General features: G+C 45.6%; 8 protein-coding genes and 1 non-coding gene across 9 annotated transcripts; 5 read left to right on the top strand and 4 right to left on the bottom strand.

The window, feature by feature from the left end:
• Nucleotides 1-1,527: 1,527 nt before the first annotated feature.
• On the bottom strand, nucleotides 1,528-2,061 carry ATNIH1004_000301 (GNAT family N-acetyltransferase; the record flags this gene model as incomplete). Its single annotated transcript, XM_033565023.1, has 1 exon — nucleotides 1,528-2,061. One exon carries the CDS (start codon nucleotides 2,059-2,061, stop codon nucleotides 1,528-1,530), a length of 534 nt encoding a protein of 177 aa, XP_033430780.1.
• Nucleotides 2,062-3,553: 1,492 nt separating this feature from the next.
• On the top strand, nucleotides 3,554-4,674 carry RNY1_1 (T2 family ribonuclease; the record flags this gene model as incomplete). Its single annotated transcript, XM_033565024.1, has 5 exons — nucleotides 3,554-3,801; nucleotides 3,881-4,059; nucleotides 4,115-4,230; nucleotides 4,306-4,498; nucleotides 4,556-4,674. 5 exons carry the CDS (start codon nucleotides 3,554-3,556, stop codon nucleotides 4,672-4,674), a joined length of 855 nt encoding a protein of 284 aa, XP_033430781.1.
• Nucleotides 4,675-5,265: 591 nt separating this feature from the next.
• swc5 (putative Swr1p complex component (Swc5)) lies at nucleotides 5,266-6,404 on the bottom strand (the record flags this gene model as incomplete). The annotated part of the gene is made up of 2 exons (XM_033565025.1): nucleotides 5,266-5,968; nucleotides 6,025-6,404. The coding sequence occupies 2 exons, from the start codon at nucleotides 6,402-6,404 to the stop codon at nucleotides 5,266-5,268; spliced, it is 1,083 nt and encodes a 360-aa protein (XP_033430782.1).
• Nucleotides 6,405-6,866: 462 nt separating this feature from the next.
• On the top strand, nucleotides 6,867-8,052 carry ATNIH1004_000304 (short chain dehydrogenase family protein; the record flags this gene model as incomplete). Its single annotated transcript, XM_033565026.1, has 5 exons — nucleotides 6,867-6,960; nucleotides 7,030-7,449; nucleotides 7,523-7,620; nucleotides 7,681-7,755; nucleotides 7,807-8,052. The coding sequence occupies 5 exons, from the start codon at nucleotides 6,867-6,869 to the stop codon at nucleotides 8,050-8,052; spliced, it is 933 nt and encodes a 310-aa protein (XP_033430783.1).
• A 165-nt stretch (nucleotides 8,053-8,217) lies between these two features.
• ATNIH1004_000305 (putative DSBA family oxidoreductase) lies at nucleotides 8,218-9,177 on the bottom strand (the record flags this gene model as incomplete). The annotated part of the gene is made up of 5 exons (XM_033565027.1): nucleotides 8,218-8,604; nucleotides 8,702-8,826; nucleotides 8,901-8,941; nucleotides 8,997-9,075; nucleotides 9,144-9,177. The coding sequence occupies 5 exons, from the start codon at nucleotides 9,175-9,177 to the stop codon at nucleotides 8,218-8,220; spliced, it is 666 nt and encodes a 221-aa protein (XP_033430784.1).
• A 2,565-nt stretch (nucleotides 9,178-11,742) lies between these two features.
• On the top strand, nucleotides 11,743-12,959 carry ATNIH1004_000306 (dihydroorotase; the record flags this gene model as incomplete). The annotated part of the gene is made up of 3 exons (XM_033565028.1): nucleotides 11,743-11,797; nucleotides 11,879-11,958; nucleotides 12,024-12,959. 3 exons carry the CDS (start codon nucleotides 11,743-11,745, stop codon nucleotides 12,957-12,959), a joined length of 1,071 nt encoding a protein of 356 aa, XP_033430785.1.
• A 91-nt stretch (nucleotides 12,960-13,050) lies between these two features.
• Nucleotides 13,051-14,186, bottom strand: ATNIH1004_000307 (MIND complex subunit MTW1; the record flags this gene model as incomplete). Its single annotated transcript, XM_033565029.1, has 3 exons — nucleotides 13,051-13,674; nucleotides 13,738-14,064; nucleotides 14,133-14,186. The coding sequence occupies 3 exons, from the start codon at nucleotides 14,184-14,186 to the stop codon at nucleotides 13,051-13,053; spliced, it is 1,005 nt and encodes a 334-aa protein (XP_033430786.1).
• A 334-nt stretch (nucleotides 14,187-14,520) lies between these two features.
• Nucleotides 14,521-14,592, top strand: ATNIH1004_000308. Its single transcript has one exon. It is a non-coding gene; the product is annotated as a tRNA-Glu (tRNA).
• Nucleotides 14,593-16,096: 1,504 nt separating this feature from the next.
• On the top strand, nucleotides 16,097-16,841 carry POA1 (ADP-ribose 1''-phosphate phosphatase; the record flags this gene model as incomplete). The annotated part of the gene is made up of 3 exons (XM_033565030.1): nucleotides 16,097-16,187; nucleotides 16,293-16,309; nucleotides 16,374-16,841. The coding sequence occupies 3 exons, from the start codon at nucleotides 16,097-16,099 to the stop codon at nucleotides 16,839-16,841; spliced, it is 576 nt and encodes a 191-aa protein (XP_033430787.1).
• Nucleotides 16,842-17,428: the final 587 nt, after the last annotated feature.

A 17,428-nucleotide genomic window follows, 5' to 3' on the forward strand; every position in this document is an offset into this window, starting at 1 on the left:
CACTCTGATAGTTATACCAGCGAGAATAGCGTGATTTTAGCTTATCTCTATGTCAAATAAGGTTATACACCCATTTTTCACTAACAGTAGTAGGTGCAGCTGAAGAACCACACTTAGCAAGCAAGATATTAGCTATTTCTGACATATGAGCAGGCTGAGGGGCTACTCCATGCTAATAAAATAACAAAATCCAGCGCATTAATAAATCCTCATTATTGGGTCAGTTTATAAACATTTATGAGTGATTCAGTGTGAAAAGCATGCCCCTCTACATGTAAGGGGCTAGAGCCCCTCAGCCTACTCGGGCCCTCAGCCCTCGTGTTTCCTTTCTCCTCGCCTGCCACATGATTAGTATATTGATTAGTACACTCTATCATGTGACTTCCCCCCCCTTACTTCGCAATCGTCTCATCGCTGTTTCCTCTTCTCTTTCCTCTTCGACGATTCCTTTTGTATCCACCCTAGTTATTAGGTTATAGAGGTTTAGCCCTTGACACTACACACCATTAAAGCGTAGTCTTAGGACTATTGAAAACACGTGCAGCTTCACGAATATTGCAAATTTCTTGGTTCTTTAACACATATATAGTTAGTATATATTTTTCTCCTATTAACTAAACCTTCTGGTTTTTAAGCACTTTTGGTAGCATGGTGGGTGGTTAAACCTCGTCAATGTTGTGGAACACAAAATCGGAAGTGCTGACCCGTTCGATTACGTGACCTGCTTGTTTAGTTAGCCGTTATGTTAAGAGCCGGGTGCCAGCTCGGCGTGGTCTAAAAAAACCTCGGCGTGGGCTAAAATTCTGCCACCTCCGCCACCGCCTTTTTAGACCACGCCGAGGTTTTTTTAGACCACGCCGAGCTACAAGCCCGTTAAAAGCCCATGTTACTCACTAGCAAAATTTCCATTGTGACACCAATGCGCCTCGAAGTCCGTCGTGGTCAACAATACAATAACCTATGCCAAACTGCATTTATGTATGCCCTTTGCAGATCCTATATTATTTCTTTTGATCGGACTATAAGCTTATTATATGCACGTTGAGCACACTTGATGTTGGCTGTGATTACCTTCACCTTTCGAATCGCCTTCAAACAGTGATGACACTTTCTTCTGGCATGATGCAGGAGATCCTGCCGATGAGTGCCTTATTCCAAATTTCAAGCTCAACAGTCTGAGTTTGTGGAGGCGACTGATATTGATAATGCAGGGGTATCCCTTGTTCCGATATAGCAGACTTACGAGGTCAGCTATTTCAGGTCAATGGATAATGACTCTGCTATATCTGTTGAAGTAACTTATTGAAATGAATCTATTTATTTGTTACATTATTGGTACATGATCATAACGATTAATGCCAAGATTGTACAATGCTGTGTCCCGTTTGCTTTGGACAGGTACGAAGTGGCAGAGCCAATTTGACAATTGTAGACTCTATTCTCGATATAATAATTCCGTCTCGTCTGGATTTCCTCGACAATCTCCTCGGTTCGAGCGGAACTGACAGACTGCGATCAAGTCCATATTCATGTAAGGTCCAGACTGAGAAAAAGCGTCCCCTCCAGAGGTGTTTCATAATATGGAGGGATTTCAACGAATCCTACCCGCTTGTACAGCTGGATAGCCCCCGCCATAAAAGGAAGAGTGTCGAGTCTCATCTCTCTATAACCGAGTTCTTTTGCTCGCTTAACGATAGTATCGATCAATGCCTTGCCCAGTCCCAGCCCTCGGGCCTCGGGGGAGACGTACAACCGCTTCATTTCACAACAGCCTCCCTGCTCCTGGGACCCATGTTGGTTTTCAGACCTGTCGTTATGGCTAAGAGGGCGAACAGCCACACATCCTAGAGCTTTCTCTCCGTTCGTGCTATATGCTAGTAGCAGCTCTCCCTGAGGGACGCAGTATTTGCCAGGAAGGGCTTGTAGTTCCGAAGCAAAGTTTTGGAATGTGAGATCAATGCCTAGCCATTTAGTGTAGGCTATGAATAAGGCTTTAGCTGCATTCAGCTGATCCTCGTTTTGCACAGAGACAATGCGAAATTTTGAATTGCTTGCGTCCATGATGGACTGCCGATGTAATGTGAGGGTATCGGGGGCAATAACCAATCGCGGTTTATTAGCTTGCAGACAACAACGGATAGATATCAATATCGACAATGTAGAACTGAGTTCTGTGGAGTGTACCGTCGCTCGATGCTATTTAGGGGTCTATGAACTCGGGATAGGCCGGTTGTTCTTATATAGTCTCTAGGCCCGCTATCGGATCCTATGAGTCAGACCCATCTACACCTAAGAAAGGAAGGATGAGTGAGCACCATATCAGAATCCAGGTGGCTTACCATAATGGAAACTACGGGAACTACAGAAAAGGGAGGTCTATCGTAAATGGTTTGTCGATGCAAGTCTTTTGGCCAGCATGGCTTTCGCAGACTTCCCGCAGATAGCCGCTCCTCAGGTCCTTCCAACTTACTCTTAAGCTGGCTTGAAGGAGATCGATTGACAAAATTGTATTGTATCAACCAAATGTGGCCAGGAGTCTATAGCTGACAATCAGTCCATACTTTCCAATTTTATTTGCAATCATTCTTGCTTTTACGTCCATAGGCTATAGTTTCCTGCGAAATAGGATTTTATTTGCTTGTTCTTGGCAATAAAATTCCTGCGATAGGATGCTCTTCTAAAGTAAGAGGAGCAAAAATTCGTAAATTCCAGCTTGAGATAGAACCGTCACAGGCGATGAATGAAAGAAATAGTTGGTGTCTCCACGGTACATGCGCAGCGATAGGATTTGCAGGTTTCTCCCCAGTAGGCCTTGTGTATGGTTAAGCAATATATAATTATGGCAACTGACAATCTTGGCCAATGCTAGCTGATCTGTTTTTAAAGACGTGATTTATATAGAAAATGCCACTTTTTTTTGGGTGTTTTCCTCTGCCTGTCTGTCCGATAGGATATTGGTCATCCGTATTGATTCATACTCAAACAAATTAAAGAGAGACTAATTGAGTATTTGCAGAAAAGTGGTAAATATATTCTTCAAACAGACGAAGAAGTAGAATACGAATTAACCAGCCAACCGATGCAACGTTCTGATAGCTAGTGCTGAGAGCGTGGCCCGCGATCTTCATTAGCATCTTTAACGACTGTCTGTTGGCCTGTCCCTGAGCCTTACCCCGAAGGCCCCCCGACGGGATCATCGCCTGGGGCTGATGGAAGTTAGCATTGCCCGTCACCATTGGCCACGCCCGGTGTCTGGCTATCAGCTCGTGACTGGCTAAACTGGATCAGGATACGGGCGGGTCTCGACGGCGTTATCCGATCTGTTGGCTCTCTTGATCTCTCCCGTCTGAAGTGGCCGCTCCGTCAAATCAGCGGGCTCTTATCAGGACATGTGCCACCATCCATGAGTTGTTGGTTGATAGTCCTCCGAGCCTGGGGCATCCAGTCGCCCGCAGTATAAAGTCTGCTTTTTCTCTCAACGGTTGCTTCTCTTTCCCGGTCATCGGCTCCAGCCCCGTGCTTGTGTCATCAAATTCAAAGTCTTCATTTCATAATGCCTCCTCACGTTCCATCTCTGCCTTCAATGGGCATGCTTGCCCTCAGCGCTATGCAATTTGCCTCGGGCGCCCTGGCTGGCCTTAAGTCTTGCCCAAGCGATACCCCCCTCAGTTGTCACAACTCGTCAGCAGAGCCAGACTCTTGCTGCTTCAATTCTCCGGGGGGCGCTCTCCTCCTCACTCAGTTCTGGGACACAAACCCTGCGACCGGTCCTTCTAATTCCTGGACCCTCCATGGACTTTGGTATGCTATGTTGATATCATCGCGTGTTAATAAAAAAAGACAACAAAAGAAAGAGGGAGAAAGACGCTAACGGTCCCAGGCCCGACAATTGCGACGGCACATACGAACAATTTTGCGACAAGTCGAGAGAATACTCCAATATTACTGCTATCCTCCAGGAACAAGGTCGGGACGAGCTTCTGTCCTACATGAAAACATACTGGCCCGACTATAAAGGCGATGACGAGACTTTCTGGGAGCATGAGTGGAACAAGCACGGTACGCTTCATTTGACGGGAAGCGAAACTGTCATACCCTAACATTTAGCAAATAGGAACTTGCATCAACACCATCGAACCCAGCTGTTACACTGACTATACCCCTCAGCAGGAGGTGGGCGACTACTTGGCCAAGGCTGTGGAGCTTTTCAAGGGTCTTGATACTTATAAAGTATGGTTATGATGATAGTTATTGCGTGAGAAATTGCGTCTCCTATTTCCTCAACGCTAACTTTCATGTCATTAGGCCCTCGCCGATGCTGGAATCACCCCCGGTTCCAAGACCTATCAGCTGAGTGAGATCGAGTCGGCTCTTGCTAAGATCAATGGAGGCCATAAGCCATCGGTCAGCTGCGACAAAGGGGCTCTGAACCAGGCCTGGTACTTCTTCAACGTCAAGGGTAATTTGATAAATGGCAAGTATGAGCCAGCTGAGCCACGTGAGTCCATCGGAACGTAGTTGCTAGAGTAAGAAGTTAATTTGCTAATCCTTATAGTATCGAACTCTAACTGCCCTTCTTCGGGTATCAAGTACCTTACCAAGCCGAAAGGCAACAACGAGACAGCTTCTGTTTTGCAGAGAAAGAGAATGAATCGGGTTGCTCGCTTGATCTAAGCTGCAAGCACTGAAATGACAGCACACATAGATTTGACGGAAAAATATGCATTTGCTCTGATTCTGTTTGCGGTTCATTCTGTACATACATATTATGATCAGAGGTCATGGCTGAAGTACTTGATAGGTTGAGACGCATTAACGACATGGCTGTTTTCAGAACACAGGCGTATTAAGAATCATAACCAAGCGCCAGTAAAAGCTCCGAAGTCTGGAGACAGGGACAGCGGAACCTTCTATATCACTCCTGGAGTGAGTTCGCTATTAATATCCACCGTCTGACAAGTCTCACTCCTATGCGGGAGGCTGCATAGGCAGTGGAATTGGTGCGAATAAAGGTCTGCTATTACCACAGGTAATAGATAAAACAGATGCCTGGAGGCTGGGCTCCGGGTTATTTCGCCTACAAGTCAAATCTTGCTCTGGCGGAGAAGTCGGGCTGCTTATATGAGCAGGTGCTGAGCACTCATGTCTTAGCTGTAGCTTGCCAGCATTGGTTGCGAAATTCCGACAGATATAATGAAGTCAGTCGGGTATTGAAACCGCATAGCACAGCATACGTAAAGGAAAAGAAGGATATAAATAAACAATTCACATCCCTCTCAAGCGAGCGTTTCTCCTTTCTTCGTCTTTTTTGGCACCCACACGATCCAGAAAATCCATACGTCCAAGGAAACCTTCTTTGGCTTTGCTGTGTACATTAAGCTCATCTTTGATACCGGCTTTGTCCACGTACGCAGCCCAATCCAGTCTTGACTTCTCGACAGTATTAATTTTGGGACCACCGGCATTCTCCTCTGAGACGGATGTTTCTGCAGCTGGTTGCTTCTCCCAGCTCTTCTTGATGCTTCCAGTCGGGTTAGGGTCAAAGCGCGAAATCTTGCGAAGAGGTCTGCGAAGCTTAAAAGCGGTTTTAGCATGTAGATTCTCCATTTCTTCAGCAGTCACGGTCTCCGCATCGTTCCCGTTTGACAAATAAATTTTGGCCTCTGCCGAATCCTTGGGGACGACCTTCTCCTCGGTGATCGTTTCGCCCGCAAACTTGTAGGTACGTTTTATTTTGACCATATCTTCCGGATACTTGGTTCGATTTTGCTTCCCCTCTGGCTCTGCCGAGGGTGTATCTTGCATCTCTGTATCCTTCTTTTCTCCGTTCACCAGAAGATCCTCTTTCGTGTCGTTCCGCGAAGGGTATAGTCCAAAGTCTGTATCGGGCGCATTCATCCTTGCCCATAATGCATCAACATCGACTGTTGCCCCGTCGATTTTGGCAAGAGGTTTTCGCTCCTCCTGTCTGTACAAAGAAATTAGCATTACGAATATCAACCCCTAGACAAGCGTAAAACGTACGCTCGCAACTTCATAGCTCGTGTCCGAACAAATCCTCCAGGACCACCCTCGTCATCATCATCGTCAAAGTCAATATCGTCGTCATCTTGAGCGGTATCGTTGTCATTCGATTTCTTCCCTTTCCTTTTTCTCTCTTTCCTTGCTTTCGCCTTTTGGATCATCGCTTCATCACCAGAGCCTAGTTCATCGTCTTGCAGCTCCGTCTCCTTTTTTCCACGTTTGCGCTTCTTGTTCGCTGGTCCCACGGTTTCATTATCGCTATCGGAAGAAGTAACATCATCATCTTGGGCGGCGTCGAGTTGGAAATCTTCATCTTCTGCGGAATCATACTGTTCATTCTCGAGATCAAAGTCGAGCACCGTTTCACATTCAGGTGCCATGCTGACTGGGATATAGATATAATATCACGGAGCTTTGTGAGAAAACAAGGGGAAGCAGCAAGAGATAAGCGTAGCGGCAAAAAGTAAGGTTCTGCCAAGGCGGTGTGGAAGGGAGCTGTTGTCGGATTATATCATCCAGGAGGCCAATCAGTGAGCGCGATCCAGAACATGGACAGCACCGAGGCAAACTGCGGTCCTAGAGGAGAATAACCATGACTCTAGGATAAGTGTGATTTGATCATTCATGATCGGGGAAATAGCTCATGGCTGAGCTCGGGTCGGCCCATCTTGTGCAATACAAGGACAGATGACAAAATAACATCAATAGCCGAGGTTGATTAGAAGTCCAAGATATCAAGCCTCATTAACCATGTATAATTGCGCAGCATTCCTCCCAAGCTCCTTGAAGATGTGACTGATGTTTTCTTGTTGACCATTATACCAAGGTAAACAATTACACCAATGACTTCAACCAAGTCAGTCGCCCTAGTAGTGGGCGCGTCGCGGGGTATTGGCCGACAGATCGCTGTAGACCTGGCGAAGAACGATTACACAGGTAACATTATGGGCCCAGAAGATGTCAGGAATAAATATTAGATAACTAACAATGTTCCAGTTGTTGTAGCTGCCAAAACCGCCTCCAATGTAGATAGGACGGCCCCTTTCCCACCCGACCGAAACTCATCGGAATCAACCATCAATACAGTGGAACGCGAGATCAAGGAAGCCGGTGGCAGAGCATTCTCAATTCAAGTCGATGTCCGAAATGTGTCCCAGGTCGAGAATATGGTAAAGGAAACGGTTCGCCTTACGGGGCGGCTTGATGTCTTAGTCTACAACTCTGGCGCGATCTGGTGGTCTTCGGTGGCGAATACTCCTACTAAACGGTTCAAACTCATGCAGCTTGTCAATCCCGAAGGATTGTATGCGAGTGTGCAGGCAGCGCTCCCCGAGTTTGAGAAGAATGGCTGGAAGGGTCGCATCGTGGTCGTGTCGCCGCCCATCTATTCCAGGTTCTTCCGTGGGAAGACAGCGTATGCAATGGGTATGATATTATCTACCAAAATCCGCCAGGTTCGCCTATCGTCCAAAGGTTATTACGAACTGACAATTTGTAGGTAAGGTTGCAATGAGCGTTCTCACCCGTGGCCTCGCAATGGACTTTATTAGAGGAGGCCACGAGAACATGGCTATTACAAGCCTGTGGCCCGCCACGGTATGTCGCATAGCTAAATCGAACTGCTTATAGATGTCAAGTTCTGACTGCGTATTATAGAGCATCGAATCCGCTGCCACAGAGGCGACCGCTGCAAATCGTGGTCCTAGCTTCAAGTCAGACCTCCGAAAGCCAGTCAGTTGTCTTCTTTCTACAACGTGCATGAGCCATATTGACATATCGCAGACCGTCTTCTCTGATGCTGTCTTGGGCATTCTGAATACCCCAGCGAAGACTGTTAACGGCATTCTCGCACTCGATGAGGATTTTCTGCGCGAGCACTGTGGTGTGTCTGATTTCTCTAAATACTCCGTTGTACCTGGGACCAAACCCCGGAGAATCATGCCAAAGGAGCTACCCATTCTGGAAGTAGCAGAGCAGGAAGACGAAGGGATGCGAATGGATAGCACTAAGATGCGATCGAAGCTATAGTAGTTAACTATACACGCCTATTTTTATAGCGTATCATATTGCCATTGACCCGTGAAAGAAGCTCCTCAATCATGTACTACAAAGGCTTCTGAAAAAGCCATTTCTATATACTCAAGTAACAAATCAACCATATATAATCATTCCCAGTGTAAAACGTAATGACCATTAAATCTTCGCCTTCAACTTCAAGTCTTCAAATGGCAGATCCAAGTAAGCCCACATATAATGGAAGCGATCACTCCCAAAGAACGGTTCCCCCTTTCCTTCGCCATTGGTAACCCAGAACCATGGACACCCAAAGGCGCCCATCTCTTTCACGACTTTGTCGGTCACTGCGGACAGATCAGCCTTGATCTTTGGGCTTGTCGCGGCTGAGAGAATCTCCTCGACTTCCTTCTTGGACGAGAAGGTCTTCTCCAGTGCCACAGCTAGGTTCTCTGGCTTGGAGATATCCAGTTGGCCGTTCCACATTGTTTCAAAGCAATGCTGGTAGGCAGCTTCGAATATCTCTTTGGAATAGTGTTGTTTGATATGTGTTAGGACTCGTTGGGGCTGAGAACTGTCAGTTCCGGCTTCAATAGTATATATGATTAGGGAAATTCAAGAATGCAAGGATGAGAAGAAGAAGAAAGAATGGGAAGTAGGATACCAAAAGTGAAAGAATCGGAAAGAACGAGGGGACTTTGAAGTCATGTCCGAAGTACTTTTGTGCTCTTTTGCCGTCAAATTCCGCATATACAGCTTTTGCAGGAAGCGTCCATGGCGGCTTATTTCCTATATAGTTGCATTAGATGACTCTTCCCTTTCCCTGATGGGAATCTGAATGGTGGTGTCTAGGTAGTTCTAACCACTCCCTACGTTGATGCCACCTAAGAAGACAGGAATATACCTAAGTGGATAAAATCAGCAACTATATCAAGGCACATATACACCGGATGACATACTCGATCTCGACTCCCAAATCCGCTAATGCAGCAGCATTCTTCTGTAAGTATGTGAATGCGTAGAAACTATAGGGCGACACTATATATCCAATAGGCTATCAGTAATCAAAAAACGGCGCCCGTACCATGTGTATTCGGACGTCGTACCGCAATCGATATAGCATTCAATTTTCTTGCCCATTTTTGTTAGGATAATATACTTGGTATGACGTGCTGGGGTGGGTAAGTAGAATGATTGGTTTCCGGGTGCGAGTGGCTGTGGGTCATTTATATCTAGGGGATGGTTGGCATGCACGACTAATCTGTGGAGAGCCGAGGATGTTGGTGGGCCGGCGCCCGCTCGTGGTTCCCAGCTCCGAATGAACAGTATTGTTGCTATTGAGGCAACTATCCATTTACAGGGAGAAACAATGGATGTGGATTATATTAGACATAGGAAGAATGAATACATATAGGAAGAATATGGAAATAAAAGCAAAACCGAAATGTAGCATGACATTACATACTACTGCTCAGCAGCAGTCAGTCTCAACCTCAAGGGTTCGAGAATTTGTCCACATAGCGTCAATCGAAAAGCCCCATTAGGTCCATCATGTCCCGGGGTACTTGGGGATTATTTTCACTTTCCCTAACTGAGACTTATCCTTGCCCCGCTGCTTCGAAACATTTCTTTCAAACCAAACCCCGACGCACACGACAATACCCATGACAACCTCCAAACCAATTAAGAGTGCCATTAATATAAAACCCGCTCTTGCAGTCCGGCAGTCCCGAGCAAAATGAGCAGGGGGGGTAGCTGGTGCATTATTTGGGTTGGTTGAAGGTGTACCACGTATGGTCTTCCACTTGCATGTCCAAGAGTGAAGTGTCTCATTCTCAGTGAACCCCTTTGGATACGACGATCCCGGTAAATAAATGACAAAAATGACACTAACCAGTGCAGCAATAAAACCGGAGATAGCAACGATAGCAGCGACGACGTTGAGAAGTCTAATATGTGAACGAGGCTGGGTAAGTCAGTTAAATGCCTATAGCCAGGAAGTGCATGTTATGGACCAACTAACTGAAGGAAGAATCGTAGTGATAATGTACAGGATACTTTGCAATGCAATCACACAACCACAGGATAGCAATGCAATTGTCGGGCGTAGATCAAAGTTCTGAGGCCACAAAAATAATCCGATCTGTTCGAATGGAGATGATCTCTTATAATGTAGCAATGGAACTGCTTCGCAACTAATGACGGAAATCGCAAAACTGGATATAGTAACAGCAAGCGCAAGTCGAATCCCACGAAGATAGCGAACTCGTTTCAGGAATGCCAACTCTTCTTCATCAGAGGCGCAAGATGCAAGATAAGACCCTGCCGTTGAGGATCCAGAATCCATTCTTAATGGCAAAATTGATATTGAAAGGAACGTAAAGAAGAAAGAAGTTCAATTTTGCTTCCAGTCAGCCCACCGTTCTGATATGAAGTATGCTATCAAACTCAAACAATCATTTCATAAATGAATGCGCTTTGGAGCAGTCTTCCAGACGGACTAGGTCAAGTTTGCGATTAAGCTAACGAAAGAATAAACTGAGGTAGAGAAGGAAACGGACAGCCATATAAGGGAAGTAAAAGAGCCAAATGATAAAGGAGTACAGCATTGAGGTCAACATTTGTCAAACCACGCAACTCCAAAAATATCATTTCCAAGAATTTTATATTTTCGGAAAGCCAATCAGATCGTCAACCTGCAGGTGTATCTGCTTAGGCGCTGGTTTGCTGCCAATCCCTGTTTCTCGGGTTGCAGTCTGGGCGCTGAGGCCTTGAAAAACTGCTCCAGGGAGTATAACCTTCAAGTTGGCTTAGCTAAACCTTGTCACCCCGGGCGCTTAGAATTAGGGGCAGGCGTTTCCATCAAACAAATAGGATCGTTTTTATCCATCATCATATCATGGACATTCTTCTAATCCCTGCAACTTCGCTTGCGATGGTCATTTATTGTCTGGACAGTCCATACATAGTGTAGGCCTGGATGATGTGAGTAAGTTAGGCAGTTGAATCAAGTCCAGTGTTTTCTCTACCCCCTTAAAGTCTTTATAAAAAATTAGTTATTCCCTTTTGGAACCGTTAACTTGAGATATCCTAGTGTAGTCTTGAACACAATGCAAAGGACCAATAGTTAGTACATTGTATATGGAGTGAGATTCATCTTTCTCCTTCGTGGTCTGTCCTTTCGGTCCTAGAGATTTGCGTCATTGTGGATACAAATATCCGATAAACATTAGGTAGCTATACCAAGCACCAGCTGCTCGCTGCTCGTCAGTACTTTCGATCGTGGCTCACTCGCCTACTGGGTGAAAAGATTTGACGGAGCACAATATCAGAATTGCCGATAAATATTGTAGAATTGCCCCATTTTATTATCTAATACCCTAAAGAGAGAGATCACAGCAGTCGTTTATTTTATTTTATTTTCCACTTGGCCAGTGTCGAGAACTTGAAAAATTGAGAGATGAAAAGAGGCAGATCCGGTGACATCATCCAACCACCCGGCCAATCAGAAACCAGACAACCAACCCACGGTGACAGAAAATTGGCGGGGGAAAAGGGCGAAAGAAGGATTTACTTCCTGCTTAGCAGTCACAACTGTCTCTGCAATCGTTGGGGATAACTAGGATTTGCTGAGCAGTTCAATCCATCCTCTAGACCTAACACACCTTTTTCTTTTCTAGGAGTATAATCTGGCCTAGTTTCATCATGTCATTGTCAAAGCTCCAGGGAATCAAACTCCCCGCCGCGGCAGACTTTCACGGTACGAGGTTGCCATTGTGCAATCAGTCAATTTCCTTTAACAATACCTTGTCGAGAATGAAATGCTAATATTCAAGTAAAGTCCACCTTCGCGATGGCGATATGATGGAACTAGTGACACCCACTATCAGACAAGGTGGAGTAAACACTGTTTATGTCATGGTAGGATCTTGCTCCTAAGGAGAGTTTCAAATTACTATTGAAGGGCCTTAATTAACAAATTCTAGCCAAACCTTGTGCCACCCGTGGTTACCGTCGACCGTGCCCTCGATTACAAGAAGCGCCTACAGGCCATTGAGCCAAACGTAAACTTCCTCATGTCATTGTACCTCCACGAGGATGTGACTCCTGAAACCATCATCGAAGCCAAAAAACGAGGCATCACCGGTGTCAAAAGCTATCCCGCCGGTGTAACAACTAATTCCTCCTCCGGCGTGGTGGACTATACTGCATTCTATCATGTCTTCGAGGAGATGGAACGTCAAGACATGATCCTAAACCTCCATGGAGAAGTGCCCTCAACGGGCGACGTGACAGTCCTCTCGGCAGAAGAACGTTTCCTCCCCACATTACGGCAACTGCATGAACGTTTCCCGAAGCTTCGAATCATCTTGGAACATTGCACTACTGCCGCTGCAGTAGAAGCCGTCAAAAAATGCGGTCCAACAGTGGCTGCCACGCTCACAGCGCATCATTTGTCTATAGTTGTTGATCACTGGGCGGGAGATCCATTCTGTTTCTGCAAACCCGTCGCCAAGACTCCCGCCGATCGTGACGCCCTCCTGCGAGCGGCGGCGTCTGGCAACCCCAAGTTTTTCTTTGGTTCTGACAGTGCGCCTCACCCAGCAGCTTCCAAACGGGGAGGTGATAAGATCGCAGCGGGTGTGTTCACTCAGCCATACACTACCCAAGTCGTTATCGATGCTTTCGAACAAGCTTGTGAAAATGGCGTTCTGAAGGAGGAGGATATTACCCCCGAGATTGTGGAAGGTTTTATGAGTAGATTTGGTCGAGAGTTTTACGGCCTTGAGAAGGAGCAGAAGGAATTCATCACCCTCGAAAAGAAAGACGAAAAGATCGCGGTCATTTTCCAATCAGATAAAGTGGACGTGGTCCCATTTAGAAGGAACCAGGAGACGTGGAGCATTACCTGGTCCACGTAGTCCCCTGTTAATAGGTGTACCAATCTATGTTGGATCCAAAATGACCGTGGAAAAATTGACTTCTTCGTTTTCTTTGATGCCGACCTGGTCTTTATTCGGACTTCTTATCGCCTTGGCTAAGCATGCTCGTTACAGCCTCAAGTGCTTGCGCTTCAGCGATATCGATCTTCCGCCCCGCGATGACAGGATTACCGTCACTGCCCACCGCAAGCTGTCCGGCTCGCTCAAGATGCAGCCTAATCCTGCTTTCAATGTAATCCCTTCTCTCATCGGCTCTAGATTCCTTCTCTGTATCCACGGACTTAGGCAAAGTGACCAGTTTCGGTCGTAGTTGTGTGAGCATCCCCTTCAAGGCAGGGATCTGGGATAGGATGAAAGTGGTGTTCGTTGTGATGGGGGTGTGTTTGGCGTTAAATCCGGCAGCGACACCAACCCGCAATTTTTGCGCGGCAGGGCTGGACGTCAAGAATGATAAGTCTAAGTCTCTGCTACCAGATGGTACAGGAGCTTCAGCTTCATCCTCGCTTTTAGCAGCTGTTGTGTCCGCCGATCGCACAGTCGACAAAATTGAACGTAGCTGGGAGATGATCGCTTCGTTCCGAGCGCATTCCATTTTCAGCGCACGATTAAGCTTCTTAGTTTCCTGTAGTTTTTTGCGTTGAGCCTGGACTGTCTCAGGAGTAGGTGCGTCCGGAGGAGGATTAAGGTTAAGATTCTGCATGGCAAAGAAAGACTGGTGAGCATCATGTTCAATTTATGGTCAAGCCTATTTTCGTACCTCATAGTGCTTCAGCCGAATCCATCCTAAGAGATCTTCCTCCACCCTGAATGTGTTTCGTAGCACTATGATTTCGAATTTATCAAATGCCTTATCGACAGTCGCTTCGAGAAGGGTTTCCAATTGGTGTAATCCGTTTTCTATCTCTAACCTTGCTTCAGGGTAAACAACGTTCCCATTTTCATCTGTGTCAGGTATAGTGGTGCCATTGCTTGCATGCGAAAAGCCCAAGCGCTCTGGTGGAGTAGAAAGAAGGCCAGTCTCGAGACTGGAAATAGCCTGGTATATCAAATTGTTGATCGAGTTGATAACATCATCTATGAGGGACTACGATCCAGTTAGCCATGAGAAACTGAAAGCGAGGGGCAGGCGCATGAGCCCTGGAAAACGCTAACCAGAGGCGTGTAGCTGAAATGCTCAGCGAGCATAGAATTCGTCACGTCGTTCATCTCGATGCGAATTGAAAACTATCAAGCATTTTCAGTTAAGAGGAAGGTCAGCTTCACCGCACGAGACGCGTTGCGGGGGAGATGAAATAGTTGGTAGTACGGTCCTTGACGCGAAATGCCGACCATTAGATCAAAACCGCGCCAGAATGAACATGCTGTAAATCTCATTCTGTACTTCATTTATTTATTTCTGTTTGTCTTCCTTTCATTATTCCTCCTCCTCATTGTCTTCTTCACTCTTCTCCCTCTCTCCCCCCTTTTTTTTTTTCCCTTTTTGTCTCATATCTTACTGAATCATTTATCAATAATTTTTTTGAAAACTTTCAAACAGTAATCCGATATGGTGTAGTGGCTAACATCGCCGTCTCTCACACGGCAGCCGGGGGTTCGATTCCCCCTATCGGAGGAAAATTTCTTTTTGCTTCTCCTTATTTTTATCATAGAATGTAGAACATTAAGAATCTTTGGATTATCTTGACTAGTATTAGCAATTTACTATCGATAATCTTCTTAATGTGTATAGCACTGGTATCCTGCTGAAGGGGCAGGTTTTGTGAGCCAAGCCTGGGCCATGGCTTTTCTGAGAGTCTACCTATAGCATCCTGCCTTCGTCTTGCTATTGCAGATAAGAATGCCAGGCTACTAACAGACAGCAAATCTCCAATATTTGCACTTCCGTCTGGTTTGAGTTACACGCTACCAGCATCAAAGTCTTGTGGAAGTTTCTCAATCTTCTCCCCTCTACCACTTGCAAGCAGAATATTCCCAATCGCAGCATGTAAGGCAAGGAACTGGGATTAGGTAGTAGGTAACTTCCATCATGGCTAGCTATGATGATAAACTTATACTCTGGCAGTAACAGAGTGTCCGCAAATTTGGGAAAGCCTTCAGATAATACTGGTTGACGGTGTTCCTTAACTAGAGAATAAATTGAGCTCTCAAAATTCGGTATGCATGCGAGCACCAATCATCATAACATTATCCAGTCGGTTAATGCCAGCGGGTGTGAAGTTTAGTCATGCATGAACTCTGGGAAAGTAGCAATATGTATTTGCTGAGATTTCTGAAATTCGGTACCTTCATTGTCAAAATGGCCGAGTGCAAATGGGATAATATGCAAAGCATGACGGGCACTTGTTTGTCCCAGGGGGTCTGTTTGGGGATGTTCTGCTCTATACTCCATTAACAACACACCCATGGACATCTCTTTCTAAACAACAGTCATGTAGGTATTCTTGCTCATTTCTTGTTACTGGTCGCAGGTCCAGCGAGTCAAGATGTGCGATAGAATCCTCCAGTCCTACGCAAGGGGTGGGAGTGTTCGGGGCAGGTGTCTTGTCTCCTCGAGCTTTGAGTGGTCAGAATAAGCCTGTATCGATACTTTGAGCTAGCTCCTCACTTCAGCAAAAGAGGGGAGTTTAGATGAAGCAGTCAAGCTTTAACCTAGAAGATTAAATTTACCAATAATAAGTACGAGAACCGTTGAAACCCTTGGTTGATATGGATGGATGTAAATGCTTGAAGGAGAATCTAATAATACTAATGGATGAATGTGAATAGTTACAATTATACAGAAATTTACCATAGATATCTCGGTGACTCATCAGTATAATAGCCGAATATTCAGTACAAAAATGTTATGCCAATTATTAGAGTTAGAGGAAACGTTAGCTCGGTAGTTACTGCCTCTGGTCGAGTTAAACGGAAGCCTCGTTAAACGTCGTAATCATTTTCTGGTTCTTCTTTCCTTAGCTCTCTGTGTACTTAAATGTTTTTCCGTCAATACGCTTCACTTAAAATTTTTCTTTTTTCTTATTAACTTATAATAATATCGCTTGGAAGTGAGCTCAATCTAAGAACAGAATCTCACGTGGTGGTTTGGAATGGAAACGGCCAAGATCCAAATAAACATGGAGAATGCGAAGTCAGTTGACCGCCCAAGTAACATCAAGGAAATCGAAGGCGATCTCTTCGACGCCCCAAATGGAGCAGCATTAATCCGTACGTGTCTCCATTGATCGAGTCGTACAGAGAACAAGACTGACTCTTGCTTCTATCTACAAGACTCATGTAACTGCCTTGGCTCCTGGGGAGCGGGTATCGCAGCCGTCTTCAAGGCAAAGGTAAGTTGGATAAGCTCTTCCATTGACCTCCTCTCTCAAGCCCAGTGCTCACAGGGTCCATTAGTATCCTGCTGCATTTAAGATTTACCAATCACACTGTCGGAGGCTAAATGCATCTGCCGAATACAACAATGTTTCCACTACCCACGATAACTCGGGGAACGAGGGATCAACAAGACTTCGTCTCCCCGAGGGAACGGCCCTCATCATCCCTCCACAGGAGAAGGATTATGTAGGAAAGGCCAACGTCAAGAAACATTGGATAATCTGTCTGTTCACATCTCGAAAGACGGGGAAAAGTGTTAGTCCCCCCGAAACTATCCTGAGGAATACTGAGCTTGCTGTCACCGATATGAAAAGTCAGCTTCGTCAACTTCAGTCTGAAAGGGGTTCTCAGGAGATTCCTATTAGCGCGCTCTGGTCGTGTCGATTCAATTCTGGTCTTTTCAAAGTAGATTGGGAGCTCTCGCGGAATGTGTTGGAAAAGACGGGTCTGGATGTTACTGTTGTCCGTCCCGAGGGCGAGAATTGACGCATTTTTATTGCTGTTTGGTTCCTTTCAAAATGAGTATTTTGGGCTACATGCCATGACTAGATGGGTTCTATTATTACTGTATTCCTGCAAGATGTGATGTGCTGCGGTGCCATGAAGGAAACAAGCAAAATCTAAACCCATGGTCATGTTTTACATTAGTATTTTGCTGTGATAGATATATGAGAATAATGTGGAGGACTCTCAGGCAGGGGCTGGCTTGCCTTAAAGATACCCTCTGCATAGCAAATCTCCTTTGTATTGGCCATGTACTAAATAATTCATGACGCACTAATTCTCCGTCTCATGCACCCTTCTTAATGGTCCTCTTTCCCACCATAGCAACATGTGGAAGCCCTCGACGGGGATAATCAAACATCATCTCCAGACTTCCTAGTTTGTTACTAAGACCTGGACTTTGGTGTGATACAACTCTGTCAGCGGAATCTGTCGCTATCAGGCCCTTATTAGCTCACGTCAGAAAACTTTAAAAGTATTGATACAGTTTTGCTTAATTCACAGGGAATCAGCTTGTTGCACTAATAAAGCCGATACGCCCTTGAATTTTGTCTTGCGTAGCACCAGTA

The sequence above is a fragment of the Aspergillus tanneri genome (genome assembly GCF_003426965.1).
Source record: "Aspergillus tanneri strain NIH1004 chromosome Unknown AapTan_2_pilon_pilon_pilon, whole genome shotgun sequence".
Classification (NCBI taxonomy): Eukaryota; Fungi; Ascomycota; class Eurotiomycetes; order Eurotiales; family Aspergillaceae; genus Aspergillus; species Aspergillus tanneri.